The 16,104-nt window shown below is 33.4% G+C and overlaps 1 protein-coding gene across 2 annotated transcripts in view; it reads right to left on the bottom strand.

Annotated features, from left to right (window-relative positions):
- Positions 1–1,846: 1,846 nt before the first annotated feature.
- The window catches only part of LOC138318409 (beta-1,4-galactosyltransferase 4-like), a 33,008-nt gene continuing 18,750 nt past the window's right edge, over positions 1,847–16,104 (bottom strand). For both annotated transcript variants that reach the window (XM_069260735.1, XM_069260736.1), the window contains exons 2-8: positions 12,399–12,606; positions 9,819–10,066; positions 9,233–9,423; positions 8,944–9,066; positions 7,015–7,110; positions 6,230–6,368; positions 1,847–5,960 (exon numbers count right to left, since the gene is read on the bottom strand). In XM_069260735.1, the coding sequence (XP_069116836.1) occupies positions 5,949–5,960; positions 6,230–6,368; positions 7,015–7,110; positions 8,944–9,066; positions 9,233–9,423; positions 9,819–10,066; positions 12,399–12,606 (1,017 nt within the window). In that variant the 3' untranslated portion in view covers positions 1,847–5,948. The remainder of the gene's footprint in view (positions 5,961–6,229; positions 6,369–7,014; positions 7,111–8,943; positions 9,067–9,232; positions 9,424–9,818; positions 10,067–12,398; positions 12,607–16,104) is intronic.

Below are 16,104 nucleotides of genomic sequence, written 5' to 3'. Positions count from 1 at the left end.
ATTGTCATAGGATGTTCTAATAAATAACATATTCTCTTTAAAACTAATGGTTAAAGGCCCACTACCTTTCCGAAGCGGAATTTAAAGGTTTCTTAAAAACACTGATAACATAAGAAAATACATATCGATGGTCTAAGATAAGGTTACAACACCAAACATAAGCAAGATTTCCTGCGTAATATATGATAACTGTGGAAATTCATTTCACTATTTGTCTGGTGCAGTGATATTCAACTACCTCGCGGTATTTAGGACGACGGCAGGAAACATAAGACGACCCGCGTTATGAAAATTAACATTTTATTTATTTTAATTAAAAAAGATGATGAGTGTTGTATCAACGGTAAGTTAATAACTTTTGCGACGCTACAAAATGATCGATCTCGTTGTACATTCCCATTTAAAAAATTAAAAGCCGTTTCGGAAAGGTAGTGGGCCTTTAAACATTTGTGTGGCACAATGGCAGATATAATTCTTACCGTCAATCGTCGAATTTTGACCCTTATAGTTATACTTTGTATATGCAACTTAATGCATATTAATTGGTTAGGTGTCTAATTACAAAGTTGTTTAGTATTCATTTTCGCTAGTTTATGATATAATCTAAATTGTATTATCTATATATACATTGTATAACCACGTGTGTCGTTACCATGATAACGTCCGTCACAGGAAATATTCACACATTATATAAAATATGTTTAAGAAAGGATGCATTTGTGTATTGAATGATCCATGTGGTGCATGTTTCTCTGTATTATTAAAGTAAAAGGACAGATCACTTCGAAAATAAGGAGGATATTTTTATGTTCCATCCTATACATTCCGTCCGTACCTCTGATTTATCATGCCATGTTTCCTGAAGTAGGGTTCTGTATCGTGGTCAGTTTAAACCATTCACTGTCTTACGTACACAAGTTTGCCGAAAAATGATTGGGTGAAACGAAGGGAAGTAACTCTGATATATCAAAATGTTAATTATAATGAATTAAAAGTTTATTTTTCTATAGAAAAGATGAGTCAGTGAGATAAAAAAATAATTCCAAAAGACACATTTGGTTTTAATTCTTTTATTTGATTTATCTTTAAAAGAATTCAATGAATAAAGCAATGTCATGAAAATCGACAGAATTTATTGTGTCGCACTATCAACTGGTTATATATAACACTACATACGATAATCCCAATGCCCACACATAATTTACTGTGCCCAATCGAAAATTCAATCAAAAGGAAAAATAACTATAGAAACTCTATGCAATTGAAAATAAAGGAAAATATTTTGTGAAGCAGCTACAGCATTCTGAAACACATACACTTGTGTACTGTGACTTTAGAGACATGAATGTAACAATCGCTATACACATTGAATATGTAAGAAGACATAAACATTGTGGATCTATGTATAACAACTAGAGTAGAAGCTTTTAAATATATTTCTAAATCGATGAATCACTCTAGCATGTTTTCGCCAAACACGCAATTACACGTTCATATGCTTTTTGTGAAAATCGACATATTTTCCTGGTAACCTAAAGGCAACTGAACACGTCCAGTAAAGGTATTTCTTGTGTTTACTATACATTCCGGATTCAAAAACGAAAGTAAAGGTTTGCTATCAACCAAGATAGCACCATTTACATGTTGCAAAATATGTTGAAAGATGCTCCACCGCTGACAAATTGTAATTTTTCTCTATCAAAAACAGAACCAGACGATTTAGTATTTTTTTTTAGTTACAAAAGTTACTTACTTTACACCATTACCACCATTGAAAAGTCTGAGCTTCTTATTTTACTTTCAAGATAAAACTATTAAAAGTAACAAAAGCTTTAAATCAAACATGATCGTATTATCAACAATTTTATTTTGATTTCAATTAATTACCTCGTAACAGGAATGCTATTACATTGGACGGGAAACAAAAGTTTGATACTTCGCGTATCCAATAGTATACAACATATTACACTCCCGACAACCCAGGGGTTACGATCAATTACGATATCTCTAGAATATGTCATAGCAAATACCAAGGCTCTGTGCGCGACATCCAATGAGAAGTTACATGTTGATTTGTCCTTTGATGTATTACTTTAAAGTGGACCATAGTTCTCTTTAAATTCCTACAGGTCTGTGAATTTTCAGATTTTTTCCTGAACTTCATTCAGTTTTGCTCCAGAGATATAGATATCGTTAGTGATCTTAACCAATGAAATCGAGTACGACAACGTTGAAAGGAAACACAATAATTAAAAAATATATGATGTTCATTTTCTATGTTCAGATCAAGCATTTAACCCATTCATTTACCCATCTACAATATTCAAATTAACATCATACAATCGCATAACTTGATTTGTAAAATGGATATATAGTTACTTTTCAAAACGGTGCTAAATTTTACCATTAGTACAGTCACCTGTTTAAAATTCATGAAGGCAATCAGCAGTATTAATTTGTTTATAAAACAATGCGAGGACAGGTGATATTCCTTCATGCATCCACTATTCCCTGCACCATTCAGAGAAATGATGTTATTTTACTAGACTTTATAACACTTGTAATGAAGTCTCCGCCGTACAGATATTTAGCATTTCGATAGCTTCATGAACATTCAATAACGTTAAATACGTTAAATGAACATTCAATAACGTTAAATACGACGGTTACTTCAGGAACATCTCACATTATCCATGACGACATGGTTATCTTAATGCAGTCTTACGAGATATATTTACATTTTTAATGTAGTCGATTTAAGGTGTATCATAATAAAAAACACACTCATAACAATTAGTTCGTATAAACCTTAAATAATAAAGATACATCAATAACAATGCGAATAGGTAAATGCAACGGTAAAACAACTTCCATCGGCAACAATTATCACATTCATTTTCATCCATATCGACTCATGGGCGATCCCTTTGTCAATGCGATGGCAACACAAACATTCAAAAAATAAAATGAGTGCATCTAATGTTGTTCGAAAAGCGAGCACTTATACAATGAAACAATGTCTGCTATACATGATACAGAGTCACATCCCTTATAAGTAGGTATCTATCCGTGGTAAAGTCACATCCCTTATAAGTAGGTATCTATCTGTGGTAAAGTCACATCCCTTATAAGTAGGTATCTATCCGTGGTAAAGTCATCATTTTGTGAGCTTATTTTCTTTTCTCTGAAAAGAATTACGTTACGTTCGCAAACACATGACACCACAACAAATACCTACACAAACGAACATATAATTCTGAAATATGCAAATACAGAATACTCGAAAAGTTGGTTTGTTTAAAATATCTTTACTCAAAAGAACTTACTTTGGTAACTGATGACCTGTTGTTTTTATTTTCAAGTGCTCAGTCGTGGAGTTCATCATCAAAAAAATGCATTTCTAATAATTAATGTTGTTTTGATTTTTCAAGTGCCCAATTACTTCTCATTATGCATAATGAAAAGATATTCAGCAAAATTTGCAGCAATAATAGGGCCAAAATTCGGGTTGCAAAATTCACTCAGAAATTTTACTTTGGCAAGATATCTACTTTGAAAAAGTATTTTTTTTAACAATGAAGTACATTAAATTCGATCACAGTTGTGTTCGACAAACCAAGGTTAATTTACAATTGACATCACCAAAGTACAGTACTATGTTTAGGTAAACTTATTTCATGATAATGAATAAACCCCATTATTTTACATTATATATTGATCAGTACACCTGACAAGTATTATGCTATAATTTATCCATAATCATCATTTCATTCGATAGACAAACATCTAATAACTTTGGTATTCACTGAAAAAACTCTAACAATAAGAAATGCCGTTTGAGACTTTCGTTTCATAATGTAGATAAACATTGAAGATATATATATGCTTCTACTCGATTGTGATTGTTAGTTATAACAGAATTCCACTAAAATTATAGTAAGTTTACTGGATGTCATATGCATTCATAGAATAATATCAAACATGTCTTACTAGTAACATATGCAATTGTGTCCCATTTAATTAACTAAATCACAGATCAATACATACATTTTGAATTTTCGAAACTTTAGAAATTGAAAAACCCTACAATCATGATCACTTTATCAAAAATATTTAATCTTCAAACACACATAATTTCTTCCTGAGAATGTTTTCGGCGAACATCTGTCTTGAAATGTACGGGCGGCGGTTTGTGTATAAAATTAAGCGTGCATATGATGAAATCCACAGGTACGTATAACATGCTATTAGTAATCACCTGTCATGATAAAGAAACCCAAACAGAAGACAAAATCAGAAATCCATGTCTGCTTAAAGCAGTTGGTGAATATTTGTCATATTACATAAACGGATATCTGAAATATCTAAATAATGTAGTCACTTCCCTTTTAAAATAATATAATGTTATTCATCGCAATACTTTGCCATGGTACATGCAAAATTTATATTTCTATTTGATAACGAGAAATCCGGATATGTTACACTATACATAAGTCCAGCGTAGGCTAATATCATTAAAACAACCCTTTAATGTCAATTACAAAGGTATAAAAGCAGTGAAATTTTAGCGAAAATACGAAAATCTGTAAATTATTATATATTTCCTTGAATGTAAGCTAGTGTAGTTCAATGGTCCAATATTTCAGAAATAGGGATCAGTTACCGCAATACTTTTGAGACTATGGACGTTTTTTTGCGTAAAAACTTGCTATTTATTCATCCAAAATTTAGCGTTGTATAGAGACAGTGTGAAAAGCGTTGAAATAAAACTACCGCTTAAATGAGTACGCTTATAGTATCCAGAATAGCACTACAGACATTTCAGTTCTACTTATTCTGATGCTAGTATAGAACGAGTGTATTTAAACATATTACCAAAAGTAAATCATATTGATTTTATAAAGTTCGTTTCTGTTTATTTGTTTTAAACACCGAAACATTATATATACGTTGTTCATATAATTATACAATTTATCCTACATGCACCGTGTCAATAGAAAATGACAATATTTTCTCAAGAATTCATTTTGTAATCTTTCGCTGTGAACCCCCAAAAATCGTAAAACAAAATATTAATAGCCAACACAATCATCAACAAAACATACAAGATGTTCAACGTGATAGGTATGATAGACAGTTTAGTTACGGAATGAAATGCATAGAATGATGGCAAGTAGGGTATGTTCCCACCCAAACTCTGGAAACAGCACTAAAATAAACTTTAACGATAACAACATGTACAGGAACGACGACATCAACATTTAAACTTAAATAAAAAAGAGTAAGTAAGTACACACACAATGTATGAAATGTAACATCGTTCATTATAAACATAGTCTGAACACAAAAAGACTAAATCATCAAAAGAATAGGATCATTCAACGAACAATGAAATCAAAATGTAAAATCTCAAATAAAGAGTTTGCTTCACTTGTTCATATGTATAAACTGGTGTCAAATAAATAACAGAATATATACCGGTATACATGTTTCAAACATTGTCACTTGTTAAAATTAATATTTTCATTTATGAAAAACGAATACGAAGAACAGTCTTACACGTAAAAATCTAAATGTAATAATTGTAAGAGGATTTTTTTAAAATAACCATCTACAAGGAATGTTTAAAGAGTCGTTTTTAAATTGTAACATTTTTTAAGATTTTAAAAATATTGAAAAAATAATCTTCATAATAAAAACTGATTAAAATATAAACAGACAATAGGTAAAAGTATCAGTTGTTCATTATTCATTTTAAAGCAGTTTCCATAGTTACGTCATATTACAGGTCATGACATTCATTTCTAACAAAAGTATCTTTAATTACTTAGTTTATTAAAAGTACATATTCATTGTCATGTAATTAAAAACCTGAACAAAATACACATTGTAGAGATTCTGTACATATCACAGTTGTCATTCCTACGCTGCTGTGCCTTCTGGGGGGTCTAGAAAAATCTCTGAAATCCAATCAATGGGATTTTACATACAATATATTTGACTAAGGGAATCAAATTTATTTTATTCAACAAAGGAGGTTTTTTTAATTTTATTTCATTATTTCATTTTTCTTAAAGCAACATTTTCTCTTCATCAGCAATCGAGATCGAGGTGTCAGAAAATTTAATTAATTAAGCACCAATATGGCAGATAATGCAATAATGTTGATTAGAAATGTCAACAATAGATAATGGAATCATACGTTTTGCTTATATACAATATAGCTTACCTTCCGTATAGCATTTTCGTCAACATCCACGTAAATTCGAGTGAATAGTCTCATTTTATGGATATCTAATAGTTTATATTCTAAACTGTTTAATCCTTCAGATTTATAATAACCATCAAGCGAGCGGTATATTCTCAATCTGTAAAAAAAGATATCACTATAATACCGTTTTCGTAATCAGAAACATCTCATGACGTTTTGACTTGAATATTTACAGTTTGCACTGATATCGACTCAATAACCATGCTTTCTAGTATTATCAATATCAGTGTATAATGATAGTAGAACACATGCGGCTATTCTGTTGTAAATGCAAACCTCCGGCGAATTATATCCATTATCATTGTACCCTCATTACACCAACAGAATAAAAATATATTCCTTACATGAGAGGCCCCCATGCGCTTTACCGGTCAACTAAGTTTTTTTTCTAAATATTTTCCGGAATCAGCTGAATGATTGAAAATTGTTCGAGAAGTACGTGTACAGTGTATGAGACAGATAGGAATGATATTGTTCATAAATGATTTAGTTTGATGCCATTTACTGTGTGGACGTTCTGCCCAGTAAACCAAACGATATTTTGTTTGCAAAAGAAAAGTCAGAATTTGAACAAAACATACAATTGCTTCAAGTATAGACTTGGGATCTGAGGTGAGAAGTCAGTAGTTATACATATTAAACCATTAACTTCCGGATCAAGGCGACCACATTCTAAATTTAGGTTAGTAAATATAGGTTAGTTAGATAATCTATACGAAAACGATTCTGGATTGCATACTTACCTAGCGTCGGACACTGGATCTTGTTTGTGCTTAAGAGTAGTTACATATCCTATAGGATTTGGAGGTCTCTCTATCATTAAATCTTCGGCGATAATTCTGAAACAAACCAGTTTAAAAAAGAATTCAATAGAATTTAATACCTTGAAAACCCTTGGTTCGATTTTCTTGAAAATTGACTGAATAAAAGCAATCATGTCAATTTTCATTATTTAATTTTTTTTACCAATAATTCTTTTTCGTTAACAATTGAACTTCATAATTTTGATCTATTTCTACATGAGTGGCTATGTAATATTGAATTTATAAACCTTAACAAGTTCAATAATTTGATATGCCACCAGCCTTTAGAATTGACATAGACAAACAATGAGTATCACTATCGGATATATTTAAATCAGAATAGCTATCGGCTATATATGACATACAAGACTATATTTACATATGCCCCTATATAGTCAATGGGAGGGGAGTTGCGTTCAAATTAACGTAATTGCAATGACGTATGAATACATACGCAGTGCAGGTTCGGACAACTTCTTGTTCACGCTTCGATAAGATTTTGCGTCATAATTTAACGGCTTTCAAAATACCAATAAAGATTTGTTTATTAGATCCAATTAAATATGTATTTTACATCAAAACAAAAGATGTTTTCAAGCATTGTAACGGTAATAAACAACAAAATGATTCGCTGGTCGGGGCTACAACCGGAGGGCTTTCCTCAGGAATGTTTGGGGAATTCCATAGTTACTTCAGTAGTACATGTGTGTACGGTCACTTACCTCACCTAAATATACAGAACATCTTATTGTCGGTGAACAATTCTGAGAGCGTCTAAGCGAACAATAGGTTAACAAATCATATACAAGTTTCCAGAAAGAAAAAAAAAACATTACAGGAAGCCTATCCGAAACAGTATTATCAGCTTTACCCCCGTCTTTGCATTCAGAATAGGCCTACACACACGCAAGCACTTGTCTATCCTCCGTACAATAAAATAAAAGTCATGACTATAAAGAATTTAGTCTATATCGCGTTCGCAGACCGATACATACATGACCAACATTCAGCAGCTAAATGGTCATACCATCAATAGGCTATATCACAGTAACTTTCCTCGGTTGAAAATCAAATATGGCAGTTCGCTCCACTTCGGACCGCATCTCTACCCTGAAAACGATACCTTACGGGTAGTCGTTCCGCCTCGGTTATCTCAATTTTTATTCGAAACGGACATTATTGATATATTATCAAATTGAAAAAATAATATTTTTAAAATAACTGAAAGGCGTCATTGTTATATTTCAAACCATACTGCATTTGCAGCTATAACATTCAACAATCGGAACTATATCTTCGGTCATCCTGACTACCGTAGTTACCCAACTTAGCAACCATCACCGTCTTAAATTTGACGTAAAAGTAGACTTATTTATGTAAATATATAGATTGAACAGTGTTATGATTCTACATGTTGCGCTATCGCGCTACATTGAATATGTCTGTATCCCATTGCATTTATACCACCTTTAACGCAATAAAAAACCAGACATATTCTATATGTTGCGCTAACGCGCTACATTGAATATGTCTGTATCCCATTGCGTTCATACCACCTTTAACGCAATCAAAACACTGTTCAATCTCTATGTGTTACACAAAAATCCTGAGAAAGTCAATGACTGTCAGCCAATATCTAATGAGTGTCCCAGGCGCTGGGCTCAAATCTCCAACTATACATGCGGGACTAATTGGGGGTGATGTCAGACGTCGCACTAATTAGCTATTCAGAGAAAAATAATTATTTTGAGAAAATTCTTTAAAGACATTAAATTGAAATACCAGTACATCTAAGTAGCTGTGATCAGTTAAAGAGGAAAGCATTCTTTAGAGTTTGTCAGATCTCCACCAGAGTTTTAATTAACTTACCGTCGGTACAGATCGTCATCCTCAGCACCCCACAAGAAAAATAAATTGGAGTAGCCGTTGATTTTTTTAAACTGCTCTGGAGTAAATCCTATAATCCCTCCAACAAGAGAAAAATAAGGCATTCTGTAAGTGAAACATAATGTTTTATTAAATGTGTGTTACACACTTTTATATAATGTCACACCGTTCTTTTATAAGTCTACAGCTGGTTAAAGCTATGTACCGTAATTTTCATACTCACGAATCAAGACGAGCTTTTAATACTTTGTTCACCACCAAAAATACTAACCGATAGTTATGTCGATCTAGGCCGGACATCAAGTGTCGAACAGCTGAAGGATTGCAGTAAAACACATTACGATCGTCCTCAATAACGGTATCCACATCATTAAATATAAAACAATCGTATTGTCCATATTTCATCACTTCTACAAAACCGATGTTCCTTATCATACCTCTGTTGAAGGTTGAGCCTTCATTCTGGAGAAGAAAGGAGTTTAAGCAAATATATTTTACGTTATCTACGTTCAAAACACAGCTGCTGTCTTATAACGAGAGTTTCTAATTACTACAGTTGTCGTCAGTACTGACGGGGTGCAACGAAGGGAAGTAACTCTGATAGATCAAATAAAATTCATGACTTAGCATGTTGACAAACGATGAAGAGGAAATAACAACTTAAAAAAAAAAGATTTGGACAATGCAAAACATGAACAATTTATCATATTTAGACAAACGAATTATCATTATCCATCCGTTGTTGAAGCCAACGTGACTTAACTGTTAACCAAATTAATTCATTTTCACTTTTTTGATAAATCAAACACGAGTTCAAAGGGAGATAATTCAGTCGGAATACATGAAAAAGACATTACCTGTTCAATGACGAATATAGTAAAGTCAATTTGCTGCCGAATGAGTTTTGGTAGGACGTGATAAAGATACTGTAGTAGGTGCTTCTTCCGGTTCCGGTAAGGCAGTATGACAGCCGTCCTACCTACAGATGAACACATGTCTGGCGGCACAGGTGTGAAATGACCACCTCCTAAACTTCGGTTACCATAAAGTACCTCCAAGTACTCTAAAGTTATCTCAAGCTCCTCGTTTACCGATTGATGTTCCACTTAAAATGAATTAAGAATGTGTGGTAAACTCTGTTCCCTCTACTCTAAAGTTATCTCAAGCTCCTCGTTTACCGATTGATGTTCCACTTAAAATGAATTAAGAATGTGTGGTAAACTCTGTTCCTCTACAATGTGGGGAATCTAAATAGTTACCAATGATACTGTAACATGACAAATTACTTCTTTGCTGCATCGATAGTAATGTGAAATGTGGATCTCCGGCCTGTCAACACGCACTGTTCACAGGGATCTGGAAATTAGCTATAGTTTATATCGATTTGGACCCACCAGAGTGTCCATGAACCACTTTAGATGTTTTAGGCACAGGGACTTGTAACGTAGGTTGTGAGAAAGTCTGCTGTGTATACATGTGTACTATATACTATATAAAAGGACAAGGGAACCAACGGCTCGCTTGGAAGAGGTACACCTGCCTCTACAAAAGTCGCCCGTATTCCGTCAAACATTGATAAATATGTACATATTTAATACCAATATATTCTTAAATAAATTTTCGACATGGAAAACACAACTTCAAACACGAAATAATATATTAACATACCTTTATTTCACTATGAACGTGGAAAATGCAGTCAGATATCACCGATGTCGTTTTGCCTGTCCAGTAAAATCTAGGTCAAAAGCACTCATATTCCCTTGTAACAGATTTTGTATGCATTAATTTCACTTTCTGTTGATATTTTTCCATTGCAAATACAAATAGGCTATCTCTGATTACTCTTTCATTAATCCAATCCAACAGCTAAGCGAGGAATCACACTTTTTTTATCCAGCACTCGACTCTTGTTCGTATAATCCGCCATATTGTAATTGATGATGGGTACCTTTTTGGTGTACTCGCCCTTACCCGATACTACACTGAAATTCTGTACTCAGACTCTGTAAAAATTAAGTTTCATGGTTTAGGTTCTTAGAAGAACCTTTATTTGAGATACATATATCATTAATTGAAGAATCTAACTTAAATGGAGACTCTAATGTTGTACTTGACCGTTACCACATTGATATTGTAGCGTTTAGTGTACAGACACCGGGTATATGGTGTTTCCAGTCCGGGTCCGGGTATGGGGTACATAATATCCACACAAACTTGTTTAACCTAGATTTCAGTGGACAGGCAAAACGACATCGGTGATATCTGACTGCATTTTCCACGTTCATAGTGAAATAAAGGTATGTTAATATATTATTTCGTGTTTGAAGTTGTGTTTTCCATGTCGAAAATTTATTTAAGAATACATTGGTATTAAATATGTACATATTTATCAATGTTTGACGGAATACGGGCGACTATTGTAGAGGCAGGTGTACCTCTTCCAAGCGAGCCGTTGGTTCCCTTGTCCATTTATATAGTATATAGTACACATGTATACACAGCAGACTTTCTCACAACCTACGTTACAAGTCCCTGTGGTTTTAGGGGTCTGAATAAAAAAAGTGGTCAAATACGACCTTTTTTTTATATTGTTCAGGCCCCTAAAACACCTAAAAATGGTTTATGGCTACTCTGGTGGGTCCATATCGATATAAACTGTAACTACATTTTAATTCTTAGATCCCTGTGGCACTGTTTGTTACCTAATCAAACCAACAGGCACCTGATGGTATGTGCGGTTACCTCCATGATAAAGCAATCCTCCATATGAAAAATAGCGTTCTCAGATATAGATATGGCATAAGTAAAGGCAGTAATTTAAAGTCGATTGGCCTAAATGATGCGGTATACTGATTTGCTTTTATCATTTTGCAGAAACATAAAAGCAAGACTGTATTAATTTACAATCTATATTTTACTGGTATATTAATGGAAATCGGAGCAACGAGTGAGCAGTTTGATTAAAGTTGATCAGTACCAACTACCAAAAGTAATCACATGTGATATTTTGGAAGTAATTTATTGATATCTGAGTCGAAAAAACATGTAACCGATAGTTCAATTCTCTTTTCAAATGCCTCTTTTTTCAAATAATTATGTATTATTGCAGCTGCTATGGTAACCATCCTAAATATGCAGTTTTTCATCTAGAAACCATAGAGCGCATCCTTGAGCAAACTCTATGTTTCTCATAAAGATGTATCCGAGTTACATAAATATTAAGAATAAATGTTAAACTTGTTCAAGATTGTGCTCTATTGTTTCTTAGACAAAAAACTACAAGTGTATTTTAAAAGATGACAACATTTTCAAACTAAGTTAATTTATGCATATTTCGGATGGTTACTATGGCAACTTAAAGCTGCAAAATTATAAAACTTTTATTACAATTAGTGTTAGAAATTGGTTAAATACGTCAGTACGTGTCAACTTACAGAAATGTATCTCTTGGTGACAGGAGTCCAAGTTGCGGACAGGCAATTCAATGGCAAAATTTGGATGACCAAACAAAGCAAAAGATATTTCGCTGAAGATCGTTCTCAGATCGACAATGCAGATGCAGAAGACGAAGACGAGAAGAAGGAGTACTATTTTGATGCGTCTCCATCTTCTCAATGACAGTCGGAAGAAGCCCAGTTTCATCTGTGAAAATACAAAAATCGCAAAATATTATATATTGGAACATAAAGTTCTAAACTGGCATTTTTTGTAAATTGTAATACGCAATAGATATGCAAGTGAACTTTGTCCTAGTAGTATGGCATTACCGAGCACAGGGGTCTGAGAATAAGTTATAGTTTACTAATCACATGTATCAATTTGGATACACCACAGTGCCCATAGACCATTTCAGACGTTTTAGATGTCTAGAATAAAAATTGTTTAACGCTAAAATTCAAATTATTCATGGAATATACGAAAAAGAGGGGAATCCCGTCGAGACAAAATCTACACTACCTAGCTTTGACAGCTAAAAATCATATTTCTTGATGGAGTTCGCAAAAAAAGGTAACCTTTGGAAAGAGCAATAATTTTCCTTTCAATATCATCTTACACATACTTTCTGTATAAAGTGCCGTCACTAAGACAACATTCCCCATTTCGACAAAAAATGACACAAAATGTGCGATAATCGGACTTTGGAAAATAGTGTACAGTCAGTGCCATTGAGCACACAGTACTGATTACCATTGGCACACAGTCGATATATAATATTTGACCGATCATATATATTTTTAAGAGATCATTGTTTGAATTGAAAATATCTCCTCTAAGCCTTATAAAATAGAAATCATTTGTTTTACATCGATTGCGAAACAAATTCAATAACTATAATGACTCTGATGTAAGCATGCAATGGATCTTTAAGGAGAAGAAACCGGAGTTCCCGGAAAACCACCTGGACGGACAGGTGACTCCTGACCTTTTTCGACGTCCGTGCCGGGGTTCGAACCCTGGCGAACAAGGTAAATAGTGGTGAGTTTTCAACCACTACACCACCCGATCACGGTAGACGCACTCCTATATTGGGGAGAGATTATCGGCGATTTATCAGACAAACGGAAGAGATAGGGAACACCAGAGTATTTACATTTGGTAGTACGACATTGTATAGGATATTGGGGTATTTGTTCTTGTCCTACTACGTTTACTTCATAGAAGTTTAAAGAAAATGCATAACAGCTAGTATTACTAATATAGCAATAAATGTTTTGAAAAGATTTTTGTATTAGTTAACACAGCAATATTGATCATAAATTCAAAACTGGACGTGCATTTTCTTCAATGAGTATATCAATCATTTTCATTTTTTCTTTCAAAAGTCGTGTCAATGAAGTATAGCGTATAGACCTGATATCTGTAGCACTCCTTATATCAAGAACTACGGACTTTGTTAATTTGTATGGCCTTGACCTATGGCCTTGACCTTTATATGATTTGTATGGTTTTGACCTTATATAATTGGTATGGATTTGACTTATATAATTGGTATGGCTTTGACCTTCATTCGAGTACACAGGTTTAAAACAAATATGTTATCTATAGTAATTAGGCTTTAATAACATATCAAACTTAACAATCTATGTGTGAAGATACTACCAATCAATAAATACTATATGTATGGTCCATATTGAGGTCCAATGCCATACACAACACTGATGGATACGTTCGCAATATCCCCTAACATGTTTGGATAAATACAGGCTAGAAATTCAAAAATATCATTTTGATAGTATTGGATATCGCTTATCATAAGCATTAAGAACTTTATACATGAAATGAAATTTGAGGCAATAAATTCTTATATCGAAGGATGAAATGAAGGCAATTTAAAATTTGTATTTGATTAGGTAAGAGTATACAACCTAATATGCTATATGCTGTTTTCCGGGGTAAATATTTTCTTAACTTTTCTTAAAGCAACTAATCCTGTTTGTTAATGCTGTTTCGTGCATTTCGGGTGCATTTATTTAAAAGGTTAATCACAATGTCAAATTTATTTCCAGAAGTTCCTTTGAGCCTTATCACGTACAATCCCCGTATCGATCATGCATATTTCACATACAATGTACTTTGTCAATGGTTGGAAATTCCGACAATGAATGTACAGATTAGCTTTTAGTTTTTTGAGTCAATACATGCATGCGATACTACAAATTGTACTTAACTACATATGCCTAGTCCACGCGGGCTTCGTAGAAAATCTTTAGAGAACATGTGGCCATGAGATGTACCTATTTTTTATATAACACTTATATTTCGAATAATATCAGTGATATCGTATAAAGGTCGTATAGTGATATACACACAAAAAATAAATCCATTCATATTCGAAGTCCCCGATGGGATGCAAAAAGTGTCCTTTGTAAAATTACAACAAATTTGGTCCTCCGTGATGTAAACACTCATCCTCGGTATTCCAGTGGACACTGTGGTTTGCTCCATTAAAAGAATCGAATAACGGTATATTGTACTGTACATGGCTTTGAATCTGGGCGTTGCTCTCTACATAATATTCAAAGAAAGCCAGTCTAAAAATGTCGTCAGTTTAACTAGATATATGACATATTCCTGTGGTTGATATCACTTTAGTGATAGTAACTCATGGAATATTGAGAATGGCTGACGGGCAAATGTTAGAGCTTGCAATCGTTAGTTTCAGAGGGAATTTCCCTTTCTGTTTACATTACTGTGCTGTTACAGTTCTATTACCTTTACGAAGGCGAACAGGTGTCGGACTTTCAATGTATTCCTATCAAAATAGCGTTTCATGGCATGTTTGAGTCTAGACCTATTTGCCATTTGGTGATAAATTGTGTTTAAACATTTCACTGCTAACTAAATCCAGACCGTTAGTTGATATCAACTGCTTCTTGTCAGCGGACATATGGGAAATATTCACGAAAATAGAAAGAACATCGTTGGCCTATCTGAAATATCAGTAAACATGAAATACTATCACATTCAATTATCTTATAGACTATCAAATGTTAAAACAAAAGAGCCTACCTATGAAATCCCTTGAATGTTTACGTTGCAAATCTGTAAAATCCCGCTTCACAAACATTCATGGTATAAAGCTATTTTAAGAAGAGGATTCCCTCTACGTCATCAAGGCCGGAAGCACTAAATTCAGGAATGGGCCTAAATTGACACGGATTTTTGAACAAAGTTGAATGACATGTGTCGCAGCCGATGCTGACAATCAGCTCACACTTAATATAAAAAAATCAAAATAAAGGCTTTAATATATTGTACGTAGAATTTCACTTCGTTATTTAGAGTGTACTGTAAACCACATGCATGTTTAACCATGTGCCGTTAAGATTTGTGAGTTTTGAGACCCGGAAACGGACATGTCTTCCTTCCTATCTTGTGTTTCTGAAGTATACAGTAACTGTATACAATGTATCCATGAGGCGTTTGGCTATATATATAAATATGTAAATACTTTGTTACATATGTATAGAAAGAAAATGTCTATAGAGCAAAACGCCTGTGAGGTATCTAAATGTAAATGTATTGTTAACAAATTGCATCATGATATTATTTCCTATGCAATTGACGTGTTTATAAAAAAGTGGTCAAATTAACAAGTTTAACTCAATTTAACTCAGACAGACGGGAGAAAAATATGTT

This window comes from Argopecten irradians, chromosome 3, assembly GCF_041381155.1.
Source record: "Argopecten irradians isolate NY chromosome 3, Ai_NY, whole genome shotgun sequence".
NCBI lineage: Eukaryota > Metazoa > Mollusca > Bivalvia > Pectinida > Pectinidae > Argopecten > Argopecten irradians.
This window is presented reverse-complemented; position numbering and strand designations above follow the sequence as displayed.